General features: G+C 44.7%; 5 protein-coding genes across 10 annotated transcripts in view; all 5 read left to right on the top strand.

Moving 5' to 3' along the window:
• The window catches only part of tmem131l (transmembrane 131 like), a 25,774-nt gene extending 24,555 nt beyond the window's left edge, over window positions 1-1,219 (top strand). For all 4 annotated transcript variants that reach the window (XM_058066119.1, XM_058066129.1, XM_058066140.1 and 1 more), the window contains exons 32-34: window positions 324-394; window positions 476-609; window positions 687-1,219. In XM_058066119.1, the coding sequence (XP_057922102.1) occupies window positions 324-394; window positions 476-609; window positions 687-998 (517 nt within the window). In that variant the 3' untranslated portion in view covers window positions 999-1,219. The remainder of the gene's footprint in view (window positions 1-323; window positions 395-475; window positions 610-686) is intronic.
• A 579-nt stretch (window positions 1,220-1,798) lies between these two features.
• On the top strand, window positions 1,799-12,134 carry pdia2 (protein disulfide isomerase family A, member 2). Of its 3 annotated transcripts, XM_058066258.1 has the most exons (13): window positions 1,908-1,960; window positions 5,844-5,918; window positions 6,014-6,278; window positions 6,916-7,122; window positions 8,522-8,655; window positions 8,741-8,878; window positions 8,960-9,076; window positions 9,157-9,282; window positions 10,124-10,315; window positions 10,387-10,507; window positions 10,704-10,882; window positions 11,749-11,898; window positions 11,965-12,134. In XM_058066258.1, the coding sequence occupies exons 3-13, from the start codon at window positions 6,053-6,055 to the stop codon at window positions 12,013-12,015; spliced, it is 1,641 nt and encodes a 546-aa protein (XP_057922241.1). In that variant the 5' UTR covers window positions 1,908-1,960; window positions 5,844-5,918; window positions 6,014-6,052; the 3' UTR covers window positions 12,016-12,134. The 3 variants fall into 3 exon arrangements, with proteins under 3 accessions (XP_057922232.1, XP_057922241.1, XP_057922222.1); XM_058066249.1 differs by lacking the exon at window positions 5,844-5,918 and having other exon boundaries at window positions 1,799-1,960; XM_058066239.1 differs by lacking the exon at window positions 1,908-1,960 and having other exon boundaries at window positions 5,698-5,918.
• Window positions 1,803-4,800, top strand: LOC131125094 (protein PERCC1). The gene has a single exon (XM_058066271.1). The coding sequence runs from the start codon at window positions 3,971-3,973 to the stop codon at window positions 4,781-4,783; it is 813 nt and encodes a 270-aa protein (XP_057922254.1). The 5' UTR covers window positions 1,803-3,970; the 3' UTR covers window positions 4,784-4,800.
• A 1,771-nt stretch (window positions 12,135-13,905) lies between the features above and the next one.
• Window positions 13,906-17,363, top strand: si:dkeyp-75b4.8 (lipopolysaccharide-induced tumor necrosis factor-alpha factor homolog). The gene is made up of 5 exons (XM_058079203.1): window positions 13,906-13,927; window positions 15,369-15,525; window positions 15,604-15,690; window positions 16,493-16,694; window positions 16,778-17,363. Exons 2-5 carry the CDS (start codon window positions 15,396-15,398, stop codon window positions 16,881-16,883), a joined length of 525 nt encoding a protein of 174 aa, XP_057935186.1. The 5' UTR covers window positions 13,906-13,927; window positions 15,369-15,395; the 3' UTR covers window positions 16,884-17,363.
• Window positions 17,364-17,716: 353 nt separating this feature from the next.
• Window positions 17,717-21,985, top strand: zgc:136472 (uncharacterized protein LOC678514 homolog). The gene is made up of 10 exons (XM_058090260.1): window positions 17,717-17,894; window positions 18,930-19,130; window positions 19,267-19,394; window positions 19,484-19,729; window positions 19,912-20,037; window positions 20,126-20,323; window positions 20,445-20,565; window positions 21,471-21,652; window positions 21,727-21,816; window positions 21,883-21,985. The coding sequence occupies exons 1-10, from the start codon at window positions 17,717-17,719 to the stop codon at window positions 21,967-21,969; spliced, it is 1,557 nt and encodes a 518-aa protein (XP_057946243.1). The 3' UTR covers window positions 21,970-21,985.
• Window positions 21,986-22,034: the final 49 nt, after the last annotated feature.

Genomic DNA, 22,034 nt, shown 5'->3' on the forward strand with positions numbered 1-22,034 from the left:
CCGTAGCTACACTGTTTGCTTGTCATATATAATAATATCATGTATACTAATATAATATGACGTCCAGCATGGTAGCATAAAGGAGCATTAGCATAGCGATGCGATGCTAACATTGCATTTTAGCAGCAGCATCACGCTAGGTTAGCCAACTGGCGGATCAAACATTTGAAGATTTAAAACAAAATATTGAAATTATTTTTGTATTCATTTTAATATTTTTTATTTAATTTTATTATTATTTTTATTTTTTTTATAAAAAAAAAAAAAAAAAAATTTGAAGATGTGTAGCGAAGCCTTTTGTATGATGTGCCTGATTGCTGCAGGTTGGTGTGGAGAAGCGCCAACAGTCCCTGCCCCGGTCCTTACGCCTACTGCGAGGAAGGCAGCTACATCGGTAGGACCTCGCTTTTCTTCCACCTTCCTCACTTAAAGCGGCGTTGGAATTGAGCATGTCGGTGCTGTGACGGTCCCGCAGGAAACACAGCTTTCCCGGCGGGGTTTCCCCACCAGGAGGTCCAGACCGTCCCCGCCAGCCAGCCCAGCTGGAGCGAGCAGCATCCTCAAGAGTCGCCCTCCGCCTGGGACTCGGCAGCCTGCGTCGGCACCAAGGTGGCGCTCACGATACGGGATAGGTGAAGTGAAATGTTTCGCCGGTGAGGAAATAATTCCGCCATTTTCTCTCCCAGCCGTACTTCTCAGGCACCCGCAGCCTCTCGCCCATGTCCAGCCTCTTTGGCTCCATCTGGACGCCGCAGAGCGCCCCCTACCACCCGGGCCACTTCCAGCATGAGCGCTCGGCCCCCATGTCGCCTGTGTCCGCCGTCACGCCCCCCCGCTCCCCTCTGGGCCGCGAGGGGGAGGCGACGTGCGGCGCCATCCAGTACTCCAGCTTCAACCCGTTCGGGCCGCACATGAACCTGGACATTTGGAACTCCTCCTCCAACCGCAGCTCCAACTCGCAGCTCTCCAACGACTCGGGCTACTGCGGCGACGTTTGAACGACCTTGGCCACGCCCGATTATTGCAAACATATAAATCGACGATATATACCAGAACTCCACACGAATGTTCTTTTATCAATAATGGGGAAAATGTGAATATTCCTTTTCTTTTATGTTGCCATTTTCAAACGTTAAATGTTGTGAACATTTGTTGTATATTTTTCTAGATGTTTTGCAGTTTTGATCATAGAAAATTAAAAACAGGTTTTGTACTTGAACATTCTCCTGTTTTTTCATCAAATGTCATCATTACATTTGAATTATAATTACAGTTATAAATATTAAAGGAGCAATAATTATGCGGACAGAAATAACAAATAACCACCGTGCTTCATTCTGCTTCCTTCCTTCTATTTAGTTTGGACAAGTGGCTGCACAGTGGAGGAGTGGTTGGCATGTAGGCCTCACAGAGAACCGAGTTCGATTCCACCCTCTGCCTTCTCTGTGTGTTGTCCCAGTGGGTTTTTCTCCAGGTACTCTGGTTTCCCCCCACATTCCAAAAACATGCTAGCTTCTAATGTTTTGACGTTCACGAATGAACCGGTTCTTTTGAACGGCACATTAACATGAACAATGGTAACCGAGTCTCAGCTGGGAACCGTCCTCCCCCCCCCCCCCCTCCCCTGTCCCATCCTCCCCTTATTAGATTTGCAAATAGCATCACACCACGTGGTGCACGGTGACTTAAAACTTAATCAATATAAAGATGAGCCAGTCTTTTGAACGGCTCTTTGAAAGAAACGGCTCACTAAGATCCGGCTCCCCTCAAAGAGTCAAAAATCCCATCTCTACTAGCTTAATTGGCCACTCCAAATTGTATGTGAGTGTGATTGGCTGGCGACCAGTCCAGGGTGGACCCGGGACAGGTGGGATAGGCTCCAGCATCCCCCCTGGTGAGGATAAGCGGTAGAAAACGAATCGTACGTTTGTACCTCTGCTGGACATCATACAGGTTGCAGGTGAGTTATGTATTTCTTTTTGACTAAACGCCATTTACGGCATCCCTGATGGGTTGTGGGTCTAAATGCTGAATGCTAGACCCACACACTATCATACATGCAATACACAGCCGCAAAAGTTTTACCATTACAACGCAACTGCTCAAAGACTTGTGGACAATTAGTTTAGGGAAGTTATGTGTCCTAGCAAAGACGTTTGGCTCGGTGGCGGCCATGTTTTTTCTCAACCAGTCTTGCTACATTGTTTCAACTTGACACATATGTATGTAAGTGCTGGCTTGGTCATTATGGGCTTGATAACAGCCCCACCGTGTGGTGTATGTTGGAAAACTAATAGCACAGACAACAGAGAAAGTCCACCCATTTGTGTGCAGTGCTAGCTATAGCTGCTAGCGCCCAAACATTATGTTGGTACATAAAGTCCTTCTAAAGTGATGGAAAACATGGCGTGTGTGTGTGTGTAAACGTAGTGCTTGTGTGCCTAAAAGTGCGTGTAATTTATGATCAGACAGTGGAGTGCTGACATATTGCCGCTATTGATCTTTCGCCCTTAAATCAACACAGAAGCCTGGATACTGATGACGGGCAGGCCATGGTGGAAGGTGGAGATAACGCACACACATGCGCATGCGCACACTAATGTGCTACAAATAAACTAGAACACAGTCTGAGCACAATATAAGGACCTGCCATGGATTTTACAAACACATTTTGTGTTGAATAAAACTGAATAGTAGTCAATTATCTTGTTTAAAAATAATAATAATAATAATGGTAATGGTTTTATATCATTTGTGCATGCATCAGATTACAATTGAGTGCATCCCATAATCAGGTCCCAGTTCCACATGTCCAAAAGGAGTAGGAAGAAGCAAAGCTTATTAAATCCTACCCCTCCATCTGGTACTTTTACAATCACTAACTGTTACATTTGTTCACTTCCTGCTTTCCTAATATAGTTTCAAAATTATTTAATTTTCAATAAGTTTTTGGTTTTTATTTATTTTATTAATTTTTATATTTTTATTAATTTTTTATATTTTGTATTTTTGTCACATCTATTTATTTTTATAAATTTTTATATTTTTTAATTTTTTACATTTTTTATTTTTTGTCACATACCTAAGTAGGAGGTGATATGACCATCCAATAACACAATGGTTACCATAGTAACTGTCAATATAGTGATATCTATACTTAGCAAACATGTATTTAGCAAACATCACCTGATTGTATTGTTATAATATAATACAATAATAATAATTCCACTTTTTTACATGATGATTCAAGTTAAAAAGTGAGGCGTTTTTGGGTGTAGGAAACGAGATTTTTCATCCTAACGCTAGTAGGATCTCCTGAGTGACTTTATTGGCTTTCTTTATTTAGAAGTCGATGTTCTTTAGAAGTCAAAACGGCGTGAAATCAGATTTTCTCCTCTTTTATCCTTTAACTACCCACATCAGCTGTGTGTGTGTGACAACTCTCCATCATCTCCTGGCAGAAGGTCCATTAGCTGTGGACCCCCTCCTGGGTTGCTTGGCGATAAAGCAAACCAAGAGTGTTTGACCAACGCAAATATTTGGACTTCCTGCGACGTGCACGCAGGCCGGGGTGCATATAAACACCGCACGCCCGATGCTTGCCTCAGCAGAAGCGCAGAAGTCCACCAGAACCTCGTCAGAAGCTCACTCAGAAGGAGGAGAAGCGTGGCTAAAGTCCACCAGAAGCTCTCCAGAAGCTGACGAGCAGCTCTCTAGAAGGACAGGGGATGTTTGTGAGGGGTTCACCACACATTCTCAGCAGAAGTCCACCAGAAGCTGACTAGAAACTCACCAGAAGCACTTGAAAGGTTTGCCAGGAGCTTGCCAGAAGTCCACCTGAAGAAGCTTGTCAAACGTCCACCAGAAGTTGACCAGAAGTGCAGGAAAAGGTCGCCACAAGTCCACCAAAAGCTCTTCAGAAGTTGACGAGAAACTCACCAGAAGCACCGGTGAAGCTCGCCTGAAGCACATGAAAGCTTTGCCAGGAGCTCGCCAGAAGTCCACCAGAAGTTGGCCACAAGCTCACCGGAAGTCCACCAAAAGCTCTCCAGAAGCTCAGCAGGACTCCCTGGTTGGCCTTCTGCTTGACTTCCAAGCAAGCGTCATGGCGACAGGCATCATGAGGAGCTTCCTGGTCCAGACGCCGTCTCTGGAGTGCCTGCCCATCATCTTGCAGCGTTCTCCATCCCAGGAGGAGGAGCAGGAGGTTGGGAGGCCGGAGGAGACGGACAACGAAGAAGATGAAGAGGTGGAGGAAGAAGAGGAGGAATGTTTGGATGAAGTTCCCCAGAACGTTTTGGACGTCACCAAGCAGCTGCTGAAGTTCGCCGACCTCATCAGTCGAGACGTCCAGAGATACTTCGGCCGTCGTCACGGCGACCAGGAGACATGCGACATCTACGACGACAGCGTGTCCATCACCGCCGGCGGCCGTCTGCGTTACTACGACGACCTGCTGAGACTCGCCGGGTCCGGAGGTCCGGAAGAGCGGGAAGACACCCCACCTGGGTCTCACCCGGACCAGCGGGGGTCCGGTCTGGGACCCTTGGCAGAGCTCTTTGACCGCAAGGGTCCCAGTCAGGGCCCCCCCATGAACAAGAGACGGCTGCCGCTCAGCTTCTGGACCCAGCCGGCCCCCCCGGGGGGCGAGCACACCCACCTGCAGTACAGCCTGCTTACACACACCTTGGACCACTCGCCCCCAGACTTTAGCGACCTGTTGGCCCACTGGGACCCCGAACTCACCCACACTCTGACGCACGAGTCTAATATGGACCATTGAACGCACCATCCATCCTGGGAATGGAGATGTACGCATGTTAGAGTCACTTATGGCAAGCAGAAAAATATTGCAATTTTTTTTTTTGATGGGAGAATTTTTTATTTCATTTTTAAATTTGATTTAAATTTTTTTTTTAATATTTTAATTTTATAACATGTATTTTAAAAATAAGTCACACTTAGTTTAATATGACAAATAATCAAACATAAACAGAACATATATGTATATGTACTATATATCATATCTTCTGTATGCTGGATAATAATCATTAGTCAATGCAAGACAGCTGAATACAAAATGCTGATTTTTAATTATAATTTTTATTTAAATTATTAAGAGAAAAAAAAATCCAAAGCTACATGGCCTTGTGTGAATAAAAAAACATTCCAAAACTTTGGGACTCCAGCCAACCACAGTGAGAGACATTATCTACAAATGGCAAAAACATGGAACCGGCCGGGCCAACCAAAAGTGACGACATGGGGGTCACGAAAGACCCCACAACAACACTTGCCTCAGTTAAAATCACTTTAATGATCCCCGAGACTTTTGGAAAAATACCCTTTTTTGGGAGGTGTGTGTCCCAGTACATTTTGGCATGAGTAAAATATGGTGGTGGTAGTGTGACGGTCTGGTGCTGTTTTGCTAGTTATTACGTACAATAACCCACTGTATACGCTCTCTGTACTGCTATACAATAGAATACACACTTGAATATACTCCAAAGTATATTCAAGGTGACTCGTCCCGTAAGAAGATTGACTGTTAGCCACAGCAACGTGGGAAAAAGGTTGCGGGTGTTTACTTTATCACGGAAGCAACAAATGGGTCAAGCTAGTTTAGGATAAAATGTATCTCTTGTCACTTTTTCCTTTTTTTCCCGCGAAAGAAAAAGCGATTTTAGGAAAGTCCCGAGTGTAAAAAGGCTGCAGGCCAAGTCGGAGTAACGACATCAACGATGAAATAAAAGAAAAGGGCGGAGTAAGAAGTTAATTAGGCGTACGTGTAATGAATTCCTGAGTCCCGCCACCTCAACCATCCTGTTTTCCTGATGTGGAAGCTGACAGGGCGTCTTTTCATTGGCGCACACCGGATAAAAAACGCCCTGCAGGCTCAGCGTGTGATTGGCCCACAGGTAAGTACCAGTAGGATTCTGACACACGTTGTTGTCTCGTTGTTGTGAGTCTTTGTTGGCACACAAAAAGTGCGAGACGTCCGCACCCTTCGCAGTCGTCCTCGCCCGAGCGCAGGAAGCAGCTGACAGCAGACATGAAGACGTGGTGGTTGGCGAGCACGATGGGCGTGATGCTGCTGCTGTGGGCCTACGGCGGCAGGGCCACCCCGGAGGGGGCCGGAGAGGACGAGCCCCAGGACGCGGATGAAGCCAAGGAGGAGAAGACGACGGAGATCAAGGAGGAGAAAGACGTGATGGTTCTACACGCCAACAACTTCGCCAACGCGCTCAACCAAACCAAGTTTTTACTGGTGGAATTCTGTGAGTAGAGTTTTTACATTTTTAAAAATAATAGAAAATAATAAAAAATATATATAGAATTAATTAGAAATAATTAACTAGATCACATGAAATTAAACTGAATTCCGTAAAAATTGAATTGAATTCAACCTAAAACTGAAATAAAAATACAGATTGTAAATGAAAGTAATGTAAAAGTGTGTTAAGGGCTAAAAATATATTATAATATACATAAAATACATCAAAAAATACATAAAAATGCTCCCCAAGCTGTCAATGATATGAGATATTCTTTAAATATTCTTTAAAATCTTAGAAAATGTTTAAGTCAAATAAAATATACAAATAAAACATTCTGGTGCATATTTTTTAGAGAATTAATCATAGGAAATGATTGACATGAGAAATAACAAAAACAGTCAAATAAAAGTAACATGAATAATAAAAGAAAACATCAATAAATGAAAATTTATTTGTTATCTAAATGGTAATGGAGGTCATCATGTGACATCCACGCCAGATGTTGCCGGCTTCAACTCTCCCACGTCACAAACGGCAAAGTTTATCAGCAACTTGCTCGCCGAAACCTAAAAACGTGTTGGAATGAGGCCGAGTTCACCTGACCTGTGTGTGCGTGTGCATGTGTGTGTGTGTGTAGATGCTCCGTGGTGCGGCCACTGCAAGAAGCTGGCGCCCGTCTACGCTCAAGCTGCAAAAAAGCTGAAGCTGGACGAAGCGGACATACGCTTGGCCAAAGTGGACGCCATCGAGGAGAAGGAGTTGGCCCAAGAGTTTGGCGTCGGCAGTTTTCCCGTCCTGAAGCTTTTCCTCAACGGCGACCGCCAGCAGCCCGTAGACTTCACGGGTAAAACTGGGAAAAACGCCCGTTTAGCCAACGCCCGGTGGCGTGTTTGTTTGCCCTTTGTTAGCCTGGAGCTAATCTACTGGATCAACAACGTCTGTTTGAAGTGCGCACCATCGGCCTTAGATGACGATCCAAAACTTTATTTAATGAACGTTACGTTTTATAGGGGCCTATACAACTTTACGACATTCACTGTCTGAATTGCCGCTAGGAGTTGCCTAACATAACACACCCACCATGGCAGGCTTCGCTACACATCTTAAAGTAAAGCTATGTCAACTGACCATCAGTCATCTACAGACATGGGAACTATCATCGTTTCTTCACAAAATAGGCTAACCTAGCATTGCTGTTGCTGTTAAAATGTTAGCACTTTAGCTCCCACAGCTACGCTAGCATTGCTAACATTTGACGTTATCTGTATTCATGCTATACATACAGATGCTATACGTTTGATATTGTTTTGTTTTTTTCAGCGAATAGCTACGCTATGCTATTGTTGCTAACGTCTGCCTTTGTTTTTGATGGAGATATGTATTTATGATATACACGAGAGGCGTATATTTATGCAAATTCCAACTTGTACAACATCAGCCGTGCTAGTAGTTCCAAACAAGCTAGCAACATTCTCCGAAGCTCGTAAAACCGAAAACCGGTGAAGTAGGTTGAGGTTTTTTACGTGACGTCTTCAACCGTGGACGTAACAGCAAATAGGCTAACCTAGCTTTAAGTTGCTGTTAAAGTGTTAGCACTTTAGCTCCCACAGCTACGCTAGCATTGCTAACATTTGACTTTATTCCTGTGATGGAGATCTGTATTCATCCTATACATCCAGATGCTATACGTTTGATATTGTTTTGTTTTTCCTCAGCGAATAGCTATGCTATGCTATTATTGCTAACGTCTTTATTTTTGATGGAGATATGTATTTATGGTATACACAAGAGGTGTATATTTACGCAAATTTGGACTGAATTCCAAATTGTACAACCTCAGCCGTGTTTGATGCTAGCGGTTCCAAACAAGCTAGCAACATTTCAGATCTTCGAAGCTCATAGAACCAAATACGATTGAGGTAGGTTGAGGTTTTTCACGTGACGTCTTCAAACGTGGACGTTTTGTGTGACTCCAAAAATAATGTATACGGTGAGGTACTGCAGGCTTTGCTACACATCTTAAAGTAAAGCTACACGCAAAACAGCATAGAAGCTTATTTAAAGCATCTGGTGACAAATACCGTAATACTGACCTTTAAAGAATTGAAGCTACAAGCTAGCTATTGATAAGTAGCTAGCATGTTCTTCCATTTGAGTCATGGAAGGTTTTTAGTTTTGGCTAGTTTTGGCTAGTTTTGACTAGTTTTGACTCTATGAGTTACGTTAGCGTCATTTGTGTCCAGGTAAGAGGACGGTCTCGGGAATAATCCAGTGGTTGAAGCGTCGAACAGGCCCGGGTCCTGCCATGCTGGACTCAGCCAAGTCTGCCGCCCACTTCATCGATTTCCATAACGTGTCGGTGGTGGGATTCTTCCAGGTACGTTCCGCATGGAACCGCATGTCCCGACCATGACCGCTACTGATCTAACGAGCTTCCTTAATGCTCTCCCATTCCCGTTCAGTCGCTGGATAGCCAGAATGCCAAGGAGTTCTCCGAGGTTGCCATGGAGATGCTCAACACCGAGTTCGCCGTCACGACATCTCCGGAGGTTTTCCAGAAGTATGAGTTGAAGTCCGACACAGTGGTGCTCTTCAAGAAGGTTGGGGGGGTGCTCCACGTTGCTGGTTTTCCTCTGGAGTTGTTGTCCGCCATGAAACCTTTCCGTGTTTGCGTCGGCTAGTTTGATGACGGCAGAGCGGACTTCGTGCTGTCGGAGGACGGAAAGTTGGACAAGAGCAACCTGAGCAGCTTCATCAAAGAGAACAGCTTGGAGCTCATCATCCCCTTCACCGAGGAGGTGAACGCAAACACAAACATGAACGCCATGGTTCTAACGCCATCGTTCTAACGCCATCGTTCTAACTCATGTCCGCTCAGACAGGAGAGAACATCTTCTCATCCAGCATTCGCTTTCACTGTTTGCTCTTCATCAACTCCACCGTGGACAGCCACAAAGACCTGGTAGACCAAGTCAGGACCATCGCCAAGACCTTTAAGGGCAAGGTAAGTACTCCAAGTCGCTTTGTCAGATCTTAGCACCGTTCAAACCAGTCGGGGTCAGAAGAAACGAGGATGAAGATGGACATGTTTGGAAAAGCAGAGAAGGTTCAAGGTTTATGGAACCATGAATGTGAGGTTCGCCGGAGACTCGGAATGGTTTACCAAGTTCATTCATTCACCCTGGACTGGTGGCCAGCCAATCACAGGGCACATATAGACAAACAACCATTCACACTCACATTCATACCTATGGACAATTTGGAGTGGCCAATTAACCTAGCATGTTTTTGGAATGTGGGAGGAAACCAGAGTACCCGGAGAAAACCCATGCATGCACGGGGAGAACATGCAAACTCCACACAGAGATGGCCGAGGGTGGAATTGAACCCTGGTCTCCTAGCTGTGAGGTCTGCGCGCTAACCACTCGACCGCCGTGCCACCAAGTTTCCAAATATATTTCATGTGTACCAATTGTCTTGAATACTTCTAAAAACGAAGAATTTCTGGGGTACCGGACCATCTAATTCAGGGGGTTGGCTCCTTGGATGACCGGCGTCAGAGCTTGTTCAACATTGCCAGCAATCGGGCGGACATGTTTCCAGTGGGGGGGGGGTTGGACTGCCCTTTGTCACCTAGTCCGTTCACGACTTTTATGAACAGAAGGTCTAGGCACAGAAGACCAAGTCTGAATCCTAATCCTACCCTTGACCCCCTCAAAGCTGGGGCCAAGTGGAGGAAACCTCTAAGAAATCAAACATTATTTCATGTTTTCGATGTTCTTGGGTTGACTGAAGACTCTTTGAGATCCCACCTAAGACGTGACACCATGTGGCCTTTTCCCCAGATGCTGTTCATCACCATCGACGTCACGCTCCCGCTGTCGTTTGTGCTGGACTATTTCGGCGTGTCGGCGGCCCAAGCCCCCACGGCCCGCCTGATGAACATGGACGCGGGGAAGAAGTTCACCGTCGACGCGGAGGATCTCGTGAGCTCGCTGCCACGCTTGTGTCAGGACGTCCTGGATGGCACGGCCAAGGTGACGCACACACGCTTACTCGTGTCATGTGACATGGCGTCATTTGTAACCCGTCTTGTTTTGTAACGCAGCCTTACTACCGCAGTCAAGACGTCCCTGATGACTGGAACGAGGAACCCGTTAAAGTCCTGGTGGGGAAGAATTTCGAGTCAGTCGCTCTGGACCCAACCAAGAACGTCTTTGTGGAGTTTTGTAAGTGACTTAGTCCATCCTCCACACTATCCTGGTGTGGCGCTAGCAATGACAGAAGGAAGTAGACATTAGAGTCTATTAGCATTAGCATCAGCATTAGCACGACCGAGCCAGTTTGTTATTTAAACCATAAAATTCAGCGAACAAAAAAAGGAACGAATGAACTGATGACGACGATGGGCGTGTCTTCCTACAGATGCTCCGTGGTGCGGACACTGCAAGCAGCTGGCCCCCATCTGGGAACAGCTGGCGGAGAAGTACGCCGACCGCGACGACATCATCATCGCCAAGATGGATGCCACCGCCAACGAAGTGGAATCGGTTGCCATCAATGGATTCCCCACGCTCAAATACTTCCCGGCCGGCGGCAAAGACGTAAGAACACACAGACAATGGGATCAGTAAGATCAGGGGATCAGTAGGTCAGTGTATCAGTGGTTCAGTGTATCAGTGGATCAGGGGAACAGTGGATCAGGGGATCTGTATATCAGTGGATCAGGGGATCAGTGGTTCAGTGGATCAGGGGATCAGTGGATCAGGGGAACAGTGGATCAGGGGATCTGTATATCAGTGGATCAGGGGATCTGTATATCAGTGGATCAGAGGATCAGTAGATCAGTGGTTCAGGGGATCAGTGGATCAGGGGAACAGTGGATCTGTAGATCAGGGGATCAGTGGATCAGTGGATCTGTGGATCAGTGGTTCAGTGTATCAGTGGATCAGGGGAACAGTGGATCAGGGGATCTGTATATCAGTGGATCAGGGGATCAGTGGTTCAGTGGTTCAGTGGATCAGGGGATCAGTGGATCAGGGGAACAGTGGATCAGGGGATCTGTATATCAGTGGATCAGGGGATCTGTATATCAGTGGATCAGAGGATCAGTAGATCAGTGGTTCAGGGGATCAGGGGATCAGTGGATCAGGGGAACAGTGGATCTGTAGATCAGGGGATCAGTGGATCAGTGGATCTGTGGATCAGTGGTTCAGTGGATCATGGGATCAGTGGATCAGGGGATAAGTGGATGAGTAGATCAGGGGATCAGTGGATCAGTGGCATCCTAGCATATTCATCATTCAGCTTTGCCTCCCTGAAAATTATCTCATTCTTGGTCCAAAAATACTTTTTTGTAATTTTTAAATTCAGATTTTTTAATCAATATTTATTCGGGGGGTAACTATGGCGCTCGTATCGTAACCCCGCCACCCCGTAATACACGTCCTGTTCTCTTCCTGTCCTGCAGGTGGTGGACTACGGGGGAAACCGTGACCTGGAGACATTGTCCAAGTTTTTGGACAACGGTGGAGTTTTGCCAGAGGAAGACGATGATAACGGCGATGATGATGATGATGACGACGATGATGGAGACAACAAGGATGGCAACGCTGGAATGGTGTGTATCATGGTCGTTTCCCTTTCCTCCATTACAAACCAACCCTAATGTGTCGTGCTCCCACAGGAAGTGGAGGAGAACGCCAACAACAGCAAGTCCAAGAAAACTGAGCTGTGATGACCTTTTCTTTTCTTTGGTTTGGGTTTTGGGTTTTTTTCATCCCAGCAACACAAAAAAAACCTTGAAATGTGTCACTACCTGGAATATGACAAATAAATTAACAGTTTTTGTTTGTTTTTCTTCTTGTAATTTTTTTAATTTGTCTTTTAATTTGAAAAGATTTAGTCATTTCAACATTTTCCGTTTTAATATTCCCACAAATACGACAGGTTCCTCAGCTGCTGCAGGAAGAACATTGCCATTGGTTACTTCCGCTTTGTGTACCACATTCTTACAAGTTACAAGAGATATTGAAACTTATGAAACGTTTGAACTTCAACTTCAGCTACTTCATTAAGAAGTAATAATAGTAATAATAATAGAAGTAATAATAATTATTACTAGTTCTCTCCCTTTATGACCAGTATCAGACTTTGGACCACTTTGCCAGCAATAAGTCCGACTCCCCAGTTCGGGTTGGACTCTGCCAGGGCTGCCCTTTGTCCCTGATTCTGTTGACGGACAGAACTTGTTGAGGGGATCCGGTTTAATGGCTGGAGGATTGGGTCTCTGTGGGTTTTTGCAGGTGATGTGATCCAGCTGGCTTTGTCGGACCATGATCTTCAGCTCTCACTGGATCGGTTCACATCCACCCGAGTGTGCAGCGGCTGGGATGAGAATCATCACCGAGTCCGAGTCCTTCGGTCTTGCCCGGTAAAGGGTTGAATGCCACAGTATGCCCCCAATAACTCTACTTTATATTATATATTACTAGTTCATATATTACGTGCGGAGTTCCCCAGGGGTCAATAATGGGACCAAAACTGTTCAACTTGTACATCAATGATATCTCCAAAGTCACAAAATACTTAAAGCTGATATTATTTGCGGATGATACCACTGCTTTTTGTTCCGGAGGGAGTACAGACGAAAACTAAAAAAATGTGATGATAATAGATTGTCTTTGAACCTAAATAAAACTAAAATCATGCTGTTTGCTAACATCAGAAAGGGCACGCTTGTACAGTACAGATGAATGAATAAATATTAAAAGTTTCTCTAGTATTTCAACCTGGGGGGCCAGGGGGCGGGCATGACAGACAATAATTGAGAAGAACCACTTTCCACATTTTCTTCCATAAAGTTCTTTTAAAATGAGCCGATGGAGTCTTTAGTCATGAACTAATTAGAGTAATGTGTCATTAAGAAGTACAAGTACTTCATGGCCAGTGATGGCTGGAGCAATACCAAAATACCATTGGTATTACCATTTGAGAGTATAGATCCAATTGTATATCTGCATAAGTGATTGGTAAAAAAAACAAAACAATAAATATAAGTTTGGTTTTGGTATTACCAAGTGCTAACAAAGCTAATATATGAATTTATTTGTAACATCCATGTGCTGTTAAATACCTTAAGTGCCTACGTTTATTATACTTTCTTACATACTTGCAGATAGCGCCATCAAACCCATACTTGCCAACCTTCCCATCTTCGCTGAGAAACTACCTGACTAAACCATCTTTTTCGTGGTGCCGTCTCGCTTTAATAGTTTCTTATATTTTTCGCATATTTTAACCACAATGAGCGATGGAACACATCCTATAACCAGTAAAAAACAAAAACAACTAACCAGTAAAATCCTGATTGGTCAGTGCCACACCTGCCTTAGATCTATTTAGATGTTTCCCAACCTTATAGTCTACGGTTGTGTGGGAGAACCAAAACAAAAACAAGAATGTTGCTTTTGGATGACGAACACCATAGATGCTTATAAGTGTGTGTGTGGCCTGTGGGAAAAACAATGGTGCCAAATTCCAGAGGTGAGAGAACAGGTCCGACAGGCTGGGACGTGACGTCACGGTTGGCTATTGCCGACAACCAACTGCTTCCTTTACCAGTCACTCGGCCTCCTCCTTTGTCCAAGGTAAGACTTTTCTGTATCACATTTTTGGAAGTCCATAGGAATGTCCACCACTTTTGCGTTGAGAGCTCGGAATGTCTGGATTTGTTCTTCTATTGGATAGGATTAGAAATAATTCCAATATTAGTGTCATATCTTTATATGCTTTAGCTACACACCGGTCTTCTTCCGTAAGCTAGCATGATCTTTTCATGATCTTCTTTGGTAGATAGAGTTAGATAGAGTTAGTTGAAAACATATCAACAACGACTTAGTATGTAGCGTCCACCATTATTAGGCAAATCATATTCAGGTTTCATTTTCCCAATTGGTGAAAATCCAATCTAGTTGATCGGCCCATCAGGCATTTATCGGAATCGTCACGTACTTCCATCCGTTCATCTTCTTCTGCTCGTATGAGATCGGGTCACAAGGTCAGCAGTCTAAACAGAGAAGTCCGGAATTCCCATTAACCTGCTACTTTGTCCAGCTCCTCCCGGCAGATCCCGATGCGTTCCCAGGCCGGTTGAGAGACATAGTGGTCTCCAAACTGTCCTGGATCTTCCCCGCTTGTAACCGCCATTTTGTTCTTTGAGTCACTACCCAAGACTCGGAGGTGCTGACTCTCATCCCAGTTGTTTTTTTGTCCCAATTACCTGAATCAAGGAAGCTGCTAATGAAAAAATGTTAATTACAAGACATTCATTCAAGAAAGGGTGGAGTTCATGTGTTTTTAAACCGAAACTAAAAACCTTCTTTGCCTTAGCAGCTTCCTGTCCGACTGGATGTCCCGCTAACGGACCCTCCTTCGTATTCCAGCTATGAAAATAAAAATAAAAGTGAAATTGTTACTTTGCTAATGTTAGTGTGCTAGCAATGCTAACATGCTAACGTTAGCATAATAGTGGTAAGTTTTGAAGTGTCTGGCATTGAAAATAAAAATAAAAGTAAAAATGTAACTTTGCTAATGTTCGCATACTAGCAATGCTAACATGTTAGCGTTAGCATGATAGTGGTAAGTTTTTACAAGTGTCTAGCTATGAAAATAAAATAAAAGTAAAAATGTTACTTTGCTAATGTTAGCATGCTAGCAATGCTAACATGCTAACGTTAACATGATAATGGTAAGTTTTCATAAGTGTCTAGCTGTGAAAAAAATAAAAGTAAAAATTTTACTTTGCTAATGTTAGCATGCTAGCAATGCTAACATGCTAACGTTAGCATGAAAGTGGTAAGTTTTTATAAGTGTCTAAAAATGCAATACAATGCTGTGGATGCAAATGCAATGCTAGCAATGCTAACATGCTAACGTTAGCATGATAGTGGTAAGTTTTTATGTGTCTAGCTATGAAAATAAAAATAAAAGTAAAAAGCACAAAAATGTTAATGACATTATATTCATTCGAGAAAGGGTGGAGTTCATGTGTTTTTAAACCGGAACTAAAAACCTTCTCCGCCTTAGCAGCTTCCTGTCCGACTGGATGTCCCGCTAATGGACCCTCCTTCGTATGACGAGGCCACAACCCAGCCGACTTTGAGTGCCTCCACGATCATCGTTCCTGCCAGCCGCTCTGTTCATGCCGCGCCGCCCTCAGTGGCCCCGCCCTCCTATGAAGCGACCAGTAAGAGAGCAACTTTGCAGATGGTCTTTACCATTGATGTCCTGGCGAGTCCTCATGACGTGCGTCTGTCCCGTTTAGCGCTCATTGTGCAGCCTGATCCTTTTCCTGTCTTGAGTTTGCCCACCTCGCCGACCTCCAATGTCATCGTCCATCAACCGACTTTCGGTACGTAACCCCACTCAGTCCATAATGTCATTTGTGGAGGGGCGACATTAACATACTAATGTTAGCATGCTAACTCCTAGCATGATAGTGGTAAGTTTTTATGTGTCTAGCTATGAAAATAAAAATGAACGTAAAAATGTTACTTTGCTAATGTTAGCATGCTAGCAATGTTAACATGCTAACGTTAGCATGATAGTGGTACGTTTTTATAAGTGTCTAGCGATGAAAATGAAATAAAAGTGAAAATGTTACTTCGCTAATGTTAGCATGCTAGCAATGCTAACTTGCTGACGTTAGCAAGACAGTGGTAAGTTTTTATAAGTGTCTAGCTGTGAAACTAAAAATAAAAGTAAAAATATTACTTTGCTAATGTTAGCATGCTAGCAATGCTAACATGCTAACATTAGCATGTTGTGGTAAGTTTTTAAGTGTCTAGCATTGAACATAAAAGTAAAAATGTTACTTTGCTAATGTTAGCATGCTAGCAATGCTAATATGCTAACGTTAGCATGACAGTGGTAAGTTTTTATAAATGTCTAGCTATGAAAATAAAAATAAAAGTAAAAATGTTACTTTGCTAATGTTAGCATGCTAGCAATGCTAACATGCTAACGTTAGCATGATAGTGGTAAGTTTTTATAAGTGTCTAGCATTGAACATAAAAGTAAAAATGTTAGTTTGCTAATGTTAGCATGCTAGCAATGCTAATATGCTAACGTTAGCATGATAGTGGTTTTACAAGTTTTTTCCCCGATGTCCTCGCATGTCCATGGTTGCCATTTTGCGTCTGTGCGGATTCCAGTGAATACAAGACCTCACGTCAACGTGAGCCAAACGGTGGTGGTGTCCCAACCGCAGCAAGTCCAAGTCATCGCCGTCACGGGGCTGCTGGATACGCCCGGTCGTGTACGCTGTTCCCGATGTCAGCACGTGGTCACCACCAAAATCAGACGGAGTCCCTCGTCACTGGCCTACATCTTATGCATAATCATCGCTTTCTGCGGGTAAGGTGGCGGCCATTTTTTCAGCATCTGCCAAGCCAAGTGCTTTGCCGTCTAAACGTTTTGATTTGTTGTCTTTGTTTCAGGTTATTTTGTGGGTTTTGTCTGATTCCATTCCTGATTCCCAGCCTTTGGCTTTACGATCACTACTGTCCGCTCTGCAACGCGCATCTGCACACACACTATCGCTAAAGTGGCGCCCGTCCCATTACAGATCCCCTGCAGCAGCTTGTGGAATCGAACACTTTGCATTTAGACATGCAATGGACTATGTCACCCCTGTGAATGTGTTTTATGGACCTTTTTGCTGATGGCAAATGTAATAATTTGAACAGAAATGAATGCAAATGTTGGTGAATTGTGTCGTTTAACGTTAAATGTCTGTTGATGAAGCTACATTGTTGAGCTAGCATTATACAACTAGCATAATATCAAATTGCTTCTGGTTTAGGTGGCTAATAAACTTCTTTTTTTGTACCGACATATGTAATATCTACATCAATACAATATATAAATATAATTTATATGCTTTTACTCATCGGTTGTTTGTGATTTCAACACGAATAAAGTCTGTTGATGAAGCTACATTGTTGAGCTAGCGTTATCCAACTAGCATAATATCAAATTGCTTCTGGTTTAAGTGGCTAATAAATGAACAGGAAGTCAGAAATACAGATTGGTTATAGTGTCCCAAATTTCAAAATAAGACATTTCTGCAAATGAAGGCAAAAACGGTACAAAAACAGGTTAGCAAAGTCTTCCTGCTTTTGGATCTCCACTTTTACCCCGTGCAGGCGCATTAGGCATTAGCCAAAGTGCATTGGTTGTTATTAGCCATGTCGTTGATATGACCAACATCCAACGACAACACCGCCGCTGCATTGAGATAGCAAAGTTAATAAGCTACAAGTCGTGTGATAACAAAGACATTCACGCTTTGTTACACACCTCATCAGCCACTCCCATCTCGCCGTTTACTTCTACACACTCCTTTCTACGTCCGCTTTGTTCGAGGCTGAACCGACATGGCGAGACTGTCGCTGCTGGGGGTCTTGACGGCCTTCTGTTTGTGCGTGTTTGTGGCTAGCGGCCACGAGGACCGGGAGGCTAAATCCCTGCCAGAGGAGGATGGAGTTTTACGGTTGGAGAAGGCGAATTTCAACACAGCGCTGAAGAAATACAAACAGCTTTTGGTGCATTTCTGTAAGTTTCTGCATTTTGGGCACGGGCTTTCGTTTGGGACCACTTCCTACTTCCTGTGAGCACCGGAAGGGGGCGCAACTGGCAATAAACGTCCGTATCTCGGGAACCGGAAGTCGTACAGTGTCGGGGGTGGTCTCGATGGGAAGCTCGGGGTCGAATTATTCCTGACGAAAGTCGGTTCCGTCTCGATACGAGCTTCCGTTGTGGAGTAATAGGCGAAAAACACGTCCTCCATTGACATTGCATGGTCGGAGTTGCAGTACATAGGAATGACCAGCAGGTGGTGGTATTCGCCTGCAGTACATTTAATTGACCACCAGATGGCGACATAGTGGTAGGGTTAGGGATTAGGGTTAGGTATAGTCAAGAAGGAGGTTTTGGTAACTCGTACCAAAACCAAATAACTCGAGAACGGTACGTCATTTTTCCCGAGGCCAATCGCCCCCCCACCCCATTAGTGGGCACGGGCTTTCGTTTGGGACCACTTCCAACTTCCTGTGAGCACCGGAAGGGGGCGCAATTGGCAATAAAGGTCCGTATCTCGGGAACCGGAAGTCGTACAGTGTCGGGGGTGGTCTCGATGGAAAGCTCGGGGTCGAATTATCATTGATGGAAATCGGTTCCGTCTCGATACGTTAGCGCGTAATATTAGCATCTGGCCCTTTTAGCAGGGCAGGAGCCACCAGGCTAGCCATTGCAATGCCAGCACTGGAGAGAATATTTAGCTATCCAACCACGGTCCGGCGTCCAAACCGAGTTCCTCTTCTTTATAAGTCTTGAGGAACATGAGGAATCCAGACCAGATTCCCGAACAACCTCATCTGGTCCCTTACTATGTTTCTCACCGTATCTCTAAGGGAGAGCCTCCCGTCTTTTTCCCAGATCTCCGGTCTCAAAGCAGATCCCAAGGTGTTCCCAGGCCGATTTAGCGACATACGTAGTCTTTGATGTCAACAAAAACACGTAAAGTTTGTCGGGTTTGCTGAAGACTCGACAAAACGTATTTCGTCTTGTCTCGTGTTCCCGACTGTGCAGACGCTCCACTGTCCGGAGACACGCACCGTTTGTCTGAAGTGTTTCAAAAAGCTGCGGCAGATCTTCAGGGGTCGGAGGTCAAACTGGCCTCGGTGGACGTGACGAAAGATAAGGAGCTGGCAAAAGAACTTAACGCAACATCGGCCCCGAACATCAGACTTTACCTTTTTGGGGATAAACACAACGCCGTTCCCTGCCCTGGTGAGTCAAGTTATGAATCCATCTGTTGTCAAGACTTGCTTTATTTATTTATGCTATGCTAGCCTTGGAACCGAGTGCCATGTAAGTTGATATTTTTATATATTTTTTTTCATAATCAATCTGTGATAATAAAAAGTTCCGCAGAGCTCCGCCTCTATTGTGACGTGGTTGAAAAGGAGGGCGGGGTCTGCTGCCGACCTCGTCATCGCCGATCTGAGCCAATCGGTGAGCTTCGAGGAGCCTCGAGTGATCGGATTCTTTACGGTAAAAACTTTTTCTTTACCTGCTATTGGCTCGCCGTGACAGTTGTGTAACACTGTGTGTGTGTGTTGTGTGTGTGTGTGTATGTGCAGGACCTGACCAGTGAGTGTGTCCAGGTGTTTTACGCGGCTGCAGTGAACCTCCCAGACGTTAGCTTTGAAGTGACGCAAAACAGTGATGTCATCAGCAAATATGGCGTCACGTATGATGCCGTGCTGCTTTTTAAACGGTCGGAGCTGGTCCAGGTCTTCCAGATGACCCCTCAGACCCCCGCTGAGGACCTCATCACGTTTGTCACCGTCTACCAGATGGATCCAGTTACGGAATATTCGGGAAAGGTAAGGATGAAGGGTGCACTTCAACACACATCCACCTGGGGGAAGCACACTTTTGACACAATGAATAACCATTGATTATATTTGTATGGATATTTATTGTATATATTTACTTCCATGGTATTGCATTGAATGGGTATTTGATATTTTAGGTCATATTTTTATTATAAAATGTTTCGATGCAGACGGCGCCTCGGCTTTTGTCGTCACCCGTTTTGAACCACGCCCTCCTTTTTGTCAACAAAAGCTCGGCGGATTTCCAAGAACTTTACTCAGAATTCCATCATGCCGCAGAGGCCTTCAGGATGAAGGTAGGGCGACGTGCACATGCACATACACACACATACATGCACGCACACGCACGCACACACATCGACATTCCTTTTTTCTGGTGCTCAGATTTTGTTTGTCCTGGTGAACGTCTTTGAGCCGCGTAACGGCCGCCTGATGGAGTACTTCCGCGTCCGAGACTTCGAGGCCCCTCTGGTGCGATTGGTCAACCTGACCGACCATGTGACCTACCACCTGCCCTCTGACACGCTGGATGCGGACACCATCAAGACCTTCTGCCAGTCCTACTTGGAAGGCAAAGCCAAGGTATGGTAACTTCATGTGGAAGTACATGTCATGGGAACTAATGTTCTGGTGTGTGTGTGTGCGTGTGTGTGTATGTGCATGTGTGTGTGCGTGTATGTGAATGTGTGTGTGTGTGTGACAGCCAAAGATGCAGAGCGAGCCGATACCAGACGGATGGGACAAACGTCCAGTGAAGGAGCTGGTAGGAAGTACTTTTGAAGAAGTGGCCTTCCATCCCAACAAGACGGTTTTTGTCTTGTTTTGTAAGTACAGAAAAGTATTCATGGTTATATTATACTACACGGACAAAAGTACTTGGACACAGCTCTGAGACTCTGAGTCCAGTATTAGCAAATACCTTACACGTACACAAACGTACCAATATGAGTTCAAAATAGGGAAAACATTCATTCATTCATTCATTTTCTACTGCTTTTCCTCACGAGCTGGAGCCTATCCCAGCTGTTTTCGGGCGAGAGGCGGGGTCCTCCCTGGACTGGTGGCCAGCCAATCACAGGGCACATATAGACAAACAACCATTCACACTCACATTCATACCTATGGACAATTTGGAGTGGCTAATTAACCTAGCATGTTTTTGGAATGTGGGAGGAAACCGGAGTATGCAACATGCAAGAACATGCAAACTCCACACAGAGATGGCCGAGGGTGGAATTGAACCCTGGTCTCCTTGCTGTGAGGTCTGTGCGCTAACCACTTGACCGCCATGCCGCCATAATGGAAAACAACTCTTTTAAAAAGTTTTCCCATAATGCATTGTGCCCGAGCAATGCATTCATTGGTTCATCATTGCTGCAATCACGTCAGCCTCCCTCTGGTGAACATAGGCAGCATTTTATTTAGGCATCCATTTATTTTCTATGGCTCTTGTCCTCCAATGAATGTGTGAATGAATTTTAAAAGGAATTGTAATTTTCCATAAAAAAATTCTCAGGTATACATTTGAGGTGTTAAGCTGCTGTATGATGAGTTGTATGTTTTTTTTGTAAGATGAGTAACATTGAGCAATTGTGATTTCTGTTTTTAATGATTGGGTCCTGGTCTTTACAGATTTATATGTGCCACAATATGGCGTTTTGTGACGTAGACATGTGCGGATTAAGATGCGTAGCGAAGCCTGATGAAATTGATGTTGAGTGTATTTCAGACGTTCCTTACAGTCCAGAGTCCCGTGGCGTCTTCCCGCTGTGGGAGGAGCTTGCCCGGGCCTTGGAGGAGCGTGACGATGTGGTCGTCGCTCGCATGGATGCCTCGGCCAATGACATCAACATGTCGGTGCAGAGGGCCTACCCGTCGTTCTGGCTCTTCCCGGCGCTTCACGCTGAGCGAGTATGACGCGTCGGTCCCTGCTACTTTCACGACCGGGATCATCTCAGGCCAAAGTCACGTGATTTTCCCAACAGGCGCTGATTTACACGGGCGAGAGGAAGCTGAAGGACTTGCTTGATTTCGTCTACAGAGAGATGGAGAAAGCCAAAAAAGACAGAATAAGGGTAAGAAGAGGAGAGACGCGATGACAGAAAACCTTATGGCTAAAAATAAACCTTTTTTAAAAAAAGGAGGATGACGACAGAAAGAAGTACAGGGAGGCCTTGAAAGCCGAAGAGGAGAAGAAGAAATCCAACGCGACCAAAGATGAGCTTTAAACTTTATAGATTTATGTAAAAAAAAAACAATAAACATCAAAACAGTGAGTTTTAAATACTTTGTA

This window comes from Doryrhamphus excisus, chromosome 1, assembly GCF_030265055.1.
Source record: "Doryrhamphus excisus isolate RoL2022-K1 chromosome 1, RoL_Dexc_1.0, whole genome shotgun sequence".
NCBI classification, from domain to species: Eukaryota; Metazoa; Chordata; class Actinopteri; order Syngnathiformes; family Syngnathidae; genus Doryrhamphus; species Doryrhamphus excisus.